The sequence below is a fragment of the Phaethon lepturus genome, unplaced genomic scaffold, assembly GCF_000687285.1.
Source record: "Phaethon lepturus isolate BGI_N335 unplaced genomic scaffold, ASM68728v1 scaffold25320, whole genome shotgun sequence".
NCBI lineage: Eukaryota > Metazoa > Chordata > Aves > Phaethontiformes > Phaethontidae > Phaethon > Phaethon lepturus.
This window is the reverse complement of record NW_010511570.1, coordinates 30998-37439: the sequence shown is the minus strand read 5'-3', so window position 1 is coordinate 37439 and position 6442 is coordinate 30998. Positions and strand designations below refer to the sequence as shown.

The 6442-nt window shown below is 38.9% G+C and overlaps 1 protein-coding gene across 1 annotated transcript in view; it reads right to left on the bottom strand.

Annotated features, from left to right (window-relative positions):
• Positions 1-1834: 1834 nt before the first annotated feature.
• LOC104618715 (kelch-like protein 13) overlaps positions 1835-6442 on the bottom strand; it is a 23451-nt gene continuing 18843 nt past the window's right edge. Inside the window, exons 5-6 of the mRNA XM_010284387.1 lie at positions 6087-6200; positions 1835-4099 (exon numbers count right to left, since the gene is read on the bottom strand). Of these exons, the coding sequence (XP_010282689.1) occupies positions 3612-4099; positions 6087-6200 (602 nt within the window). The 3' untranslated portion in view covers positions 1835-3611. The remainder of the gene's footprint in view (positions 4100-6086; positions 6201-6442) is intronic.

Below are 6442 nucleotides of genomic sequence, written 5' to 3'. Positions count from 1 at the left end.
CATTATTTCACTAAAGAATCGCACTACTGGTTTGAGCTTCTGACTGTTACTAAAATGCTATTCCTTCAAGATTCCGCCCCCCCCAGAAACAGGATGGGCAATTTAAAGATAGCATTGGTATGAGAAAAGGACTCATTTTCATCCTGGGAACAGCTTAAGACTCACACCGATTCTACAGCACAGGGGAACTCTAGAGCTGCAGGTCAGGCCACCAGGCAGCAGCTGCCTTCTGCTGCTCCAGTTCTCACCCCTTCATGACAACTCCATTATCCCACGAATGCCAAGCCTGCGAACGCCCCAAGATAGGTTGGGTCCTGCAATGAATTCCTTCCCCTGGGCCAGACTCTTAGACTTCACACAGCTTTCTGAGGGAAGGGGAACCATGGAAGGACATCAGCAGATGATCCCCTGATGTGAACAGGGCAAAGAAACTTCCAGTAAAACTTGGGTTTTTCCAGGTTTTCTCCCCCATTGTTCTTGTCCTATTTCAAAACACAGCACAAGAAAAATGTCATCCCAGACGCCCATTCAGTGTTGTGTTTCTTTGCAGGGACATCAGCCAAGCCTTTTGACAAGCTGTATATGGAAGTGAGCGCTTTTGGCATTTGCTGCTAATTGGGCACCAAAAAAAAGCAGTGTCCAAATGAATTCTGAGATTGCGGTGTGGATCTGCCACCATGGGGAGAGAGCAGACGGCTCCAGCAGCTCTCCCTGTAGCACACTAACGTCGTCTTATTTGCATTCAGGTCAAGCATCCACTAATTGCTTTCTATCCAGATGCTTTTCTAATTTAGATACAGTAACTGCAAAAATGATAGCATTCAAGATTTATGAAATAAGAAGTGGCTGCTTATCATCTGGACGGTGCTGGCGCTAGATACTATGACGGGCTTACCCTTCATAAAAGCAGCTTTACCGAAAATGGAGATTGAATAACTGCTATTATCTATATGTAGACGTACAGCTGTGGATTCATGGACAGAAAGGGTTTGTTATGCTATTGTTAAGAAAGGTGTAATGAGCATCAAGTCATTTTACACTGTTACAGAAGAAAACAGTTTGCAGTTTTTGGCAAATCTTTGATGTCTGCTTTTCAGTTCTGGTGAGTAGATGTTAACTAATGTCACTATGAATGCTTTAATCCAGAGGGAGACACAAGAAAAAAACCTCAAAGATTAATTTGATTGAAGCACTACATTTAATCCTCTATGCTGTGCCCAACACTGATGACAAAATGATGTTCAAAAAGAATTCTTCCACTTTAAGTAGAATAGATAGTGAGTCACTAAAAAAAAAAAAAAAGAAAATCTTTATATTGTGGCCATATACCATCTTCTAGGCTATTCTGACACAAAACTTTAACATTGTGACTTCTAACTGTCCCATAATGGTTAGAATCCACCCTAAGCTTCTTCCAAACAGAGAATACCAGTGAAGATACGCACTTTTAAAGTATGCATCTCCTCATCCCCAGCACACAGACAGCAGGATACATTTACATTATCCAAAGGAGTTGCAACTACTTCAACTACTTTTCAGTTTAATTAATAAAATAAAAATGGAATACGGATTTCAGGGGATTTAAACTCAAGCAGGCTCTAAAATCTGGTCTCTGAGCTGGAAAAGAAAAATTAGTAGCACGTGACGCTTAAATGACTGACACATACTTGAACAACAGAACAACATTTTCCTATCTGGTGCTTTGCACAGCGTTAGAAAAGTATTCTTAAGGTGATGAGTCAATTCATCTTGACTGGCTACTTTTCAAAGAGTATCCACTGGTGCTGCTATTCCACCTGTAACAACCTTGCACCGCTACACAGAATTAAGTTTATTATTTTTTTAAAGAGGAAGAATTGCTTTTGATTTTAACCAAAACAATTACGAAACCTAAAGCTTACACATACATTTTGGCAGTGATCATTACTAGTAAACTGCATAAAGAATAAATACCAGTACTTCCAAAAGTGACACTATAGTAATACAGCTGCTTGATGCATTAAGCAGGGACAAAATACAAATAGCGTACTCCCAACAAAAGTCTATTAAGCTTTACATGGTTATCGGTAATAGGCAGCACAATAAAATAAGTTGATTTAAACACTTTTTCCCCAGATGATGCCCTTCTGACTGTATTCATTAGCAAAACCACTTGTAACGTATGATGGGAAGTTCAGAACAAGCACGATGGTATTAGCCTTCTACATGCACTCAGAGCTACAATTTGTCAGCAGTGCACTGTATTTTGCAGCAGACAAGATTTCTGTAAATTTGCATGGCTGCACACATAAGCAGTGGTTCTCCAAGGGGAAAAAAAAAATATTAAGACAGTCCATCCTTTTGTCAGTCCTTAACAACAAAATGAACACATCAGGTCAAAACAGTTTCTTAAAAGTAGGCCAAAAATACCCATTCATGATCACTTCTGCATCGGTTTCCTAGCAAATTAATCTACCCACACAGATGTATGTAACATGTATCCTGGAGACAGTGAGGCAGAGGAAGAAAACCAAATACATTAATGAGGTAGCTTAGACTGAATAACTGCAGTTAAAAGTTTTATTGAACAAAAGAAGGTAAAACGTGGTAGTCCAAGTTCACTGAGCAAAAGCAGCTCTCGCTGAAGCTGCACTTTGTGCTAAATAACCTTATTAACCGAGACTATACAGAGGACACATTATGCAAGTTATCTCAACAGCAAAGGAGAAAAGGTAGATTAAATTTGATCTGATGGAACGATTTGGTCAAATTCAGTGGCATAAGTTAATGTTTCTAGCCCTTATCTACCTATATCAGTAGAGGCATACAACAGAATATACAACTGCACTGAATTGCCATTTGTTAACAGTGTGTGCTCCCATGCAAGCGGAAGCCTATTCCTGAAAAAAACTAAATTAAAAAACCCAAACATTTAAAATCTTTTGTTTGAAGCATCACTCAACCGACTCAGGAAAAACACTTGATATTTGTTATAAAAACTCTCGGCCTCTACAAGGTCCGCTTCCTGTATAGTGCTAATACTTTAAAATTATTTCATTTCTCCCCTCTGCCTAAGAAACTTCATATGCTCTGAAAGCACCCACAAAGTCAAGTGGGTAAACGGATATGTCAAAAATACTCCGTGAAAAGAGGGAGGTAGCTCAGGCCCCTCGGCAAACTTCTGTTATAGTTCACATTGATGTGGTCTACTACCTCCCTTTGTAATCTGCAGTCACAAATGAAAGGAAAAAGGATTTCAACCATGAAATTTAGTGAAAGAACGTGTTCTATACAAAGTCTTCAAATTTGACTCATTGGGCTTCCAAACGTAAGCTATAAGGTACCTCACACCCAATACAGAACATTAATAACGTACCTAGTTCATACATTTTATGGACAATACCTTCTCATTTGTTAAACATTTGGCTCCGGTGAGTACATCTTTTTTTGTTAACCACTTGACAAACATTCTAGGCCAAACAAACAGCACAAATAATGTCAAAGTCTTTTTTTTCCCAGTAATTGTACAAAACGCTGTAGGCTAAGCCTAACAGAAGCTACTGAAGAAAAATAACAGACTCCATGATGCAGTTCAAAGGTGTTAATACAACATCATAAGTCAAGGGATGTTTCTAAGGTGCTGAAAGAGGAGATTCTCTAGATGGTGACCCTGTATTGTCCTCCGGTGGGAAAACAGTAAGAGTGCAGGCTCGAATGCCACCAAGTGATTCTGGAAGGTCAAATACTTTATGCCACTCATCTTTTTCTGGATCATATTTCTGAACTATTTCCACCATACACCGATTATTCCAAGAATATCCTCCAACAACATAGATTTTATTTTCAAAGACAGCAACCCCAACATCACTTTGCCCACGTAACATGGCAGCAATTGGAGTCCACTGGTCTAGAGTTGGTGAGTAATATTCACAGCTTAGAACATCATCATAATCACTCGTTCCTCTAAAGTGATTTCCACCAATAACATACAGCTTGTCTCCTACAGTACACATGCAATGCAGACCTCTGACTGTCGTCATCGGAGCTTTCTGAGTCCATTTGTCTGTGTCAGGGTCAAAACACATAAGTTCCTTTTGGAAAGTATCGTGGGTAATTCCCCCTAGAGAAATAAAACACATGTTAGAGTAGTGCTGACCCTAATAAGCAATAAATAGCAGAAACATACATTTTTGTGAATGAATTCAGCCTTCCCTAGAACTTTTTTACATTAGCTGAGATTACTATCACATATGTCATCCACTTTAAAAGACATTATTAAAGTACCTTGTTCCTTTAAATCTGAATATGGAAAGAAGCCATGTCTCATACAGTACTTCTGTAGCACTAGCAGATTAAAAGAACAAAAAATTGTTACCTATGCTTCATTTTGGCAAAATTATTTCTTTGCTTACACTTGTTCAGCTTGCTAGCTTTGTTTCTCACCATCAAGAAAACAGGAATCCATTTCCCTTTCAAATTTTAACACTACACTATTGTGTTTTAAGTGGTCCTATTACCTAGCAGAATTTTCTTCAGAAAACTTTTTTCATCAACTTGAACTGAAGAGAGAGGGGACACAGACTTCAAATATTCTTCTATTAATAGATGCCTATGGTGCTCTCTGTATTTACCTTCTCCATGGTTCCCTGCAAAAGCAGTTGGAGAGGCTTCAGGGGAAATCACAGGACAATTTCCCAACAGTGGAGGAAATGTCCCACCTTTCCACAAGGTCACTAGGCAGGTGAGGAAGCAGTCACAACAATTTCAGACACTATAGGCTTATGAGCTATACTTTAAGACCATAATGCAACTGTATTTGAGGTGCTAAAAAATACACGGAGAACACACTGCTACTGAACAACCTCCTGCTGGGCTAACCATCCAACACTGAATTATCACGCTTGGATTATTAGCAGACAGAGATGGCATGGTGCCTACAGGAGTTATGCAAGAAAGTACTCAATTCTTTAGTTTAAACACCGAAAAAATAGGACTGTCGAGTCCTGGCACTTAATGACAGCCATAGTAGTGGCAGTGCTTGGGAGCCTGTCAGAGAGAAGAGGCTTTAATGGCAGAGGAACCAATCTTCACATTTTCAACTCACGGGAGTATCCGAGAGGACAGGAAAAGAAAAATCTGTGGGAAATACACAGCATCTACATGAAAAAACACAGCATGGAGCATATACATGTGCCACCTGCAGTACAACAAACAAAACGGGAAAAAAGTACAAATAGCAGCACAAAGATTGGAAGCTAGTTTAATGGACTTGCTCACAGGAAAAGAGGCTGTACCTGATGGTAAATTTTAAAACAAATCTCTCCTAGTCTAGTGGCACAAGGCTCTCTGATTCAAAATACCTCGAGGACCAACCTGCTCCAGTGCATCTCCCCACCAGTTCACAGCTAAACAACCTTGTCCCACCTCCTGCCCTGAATTTCAGCTTAGCTGTTAGAGGACATCCCTTAAAATTGCAGTAGGAGAACATACATAGGTCTGTGATCTCTGTAGGGATCACTGACAGACAGACTGAATCTTATTCCAAAACTGAGCAGATATCAGGTTTTCAGAACACCTATTTGGTCCCAGTTTGGAAAAAAATGGAATGAAACGGTAAGCTCAGTGACATATAGAACTGAGCATATTACAAATGAAAGACCAGTGAAAATACAGACATTATTCGTATACTGTAATTAACGTGAAAACTTATCCCTTTTCATTAGCTCAGTGAAGGCAGATATTGTTCTTTCAAGTATTAAAGTTTCCAGTGCTTTCCAAAATGTATAAAACAGGATGTGTTTAACAGTCATTGCTATAGATACATGTGCTGCTGCCACAAAAACCTTTATTCTGACACTTAAAGTGAATAATTGCTTTGGAGTTCAGAGCTGTTGTTTACTATGTAAATGCATAATATTATCTAAAATAATTTTCTCAGACTACAGTATACATGCTATTTGACTGGCTTCATATGAATTTGCATCACTGCTTATACCATGGCAAACCTATTGCAACAAAAGACTAAATTTTGTCGTCTCCCACTGAAATAGGAAAAGTTAGATAAGTAATTGTTTCATAGAGATGTTATGATTGTATGAATTATTTACCTGAAATATACATTAATCCCCCATAAACGGTTCCAGCATGACCATAGTGGGGTTCATTCATTTTTGCGACATAGCTCCATTCATTCATTCTGGGATTGTAACATTCCACAGTGGCTGTTTAAAACAAATGAGAATATAAAAATGTTGAAGCTAGCATGGCAGTTTGGGTTTGAGTACAGTCACAGTGGCAGTAATATATTCACAAACAGAGGAAGTATCAATGAGAAACATTGTTCAGCTGAGAAAGTGTCAAGGTAATTATTGAGCATTATGTCAAGAGACAATACAGAAAAACCTCACGCTCTGTCCCAGAGGAACAAAAAGGAAGAAAAAAACCCACTCTTGCATTCTTGCCT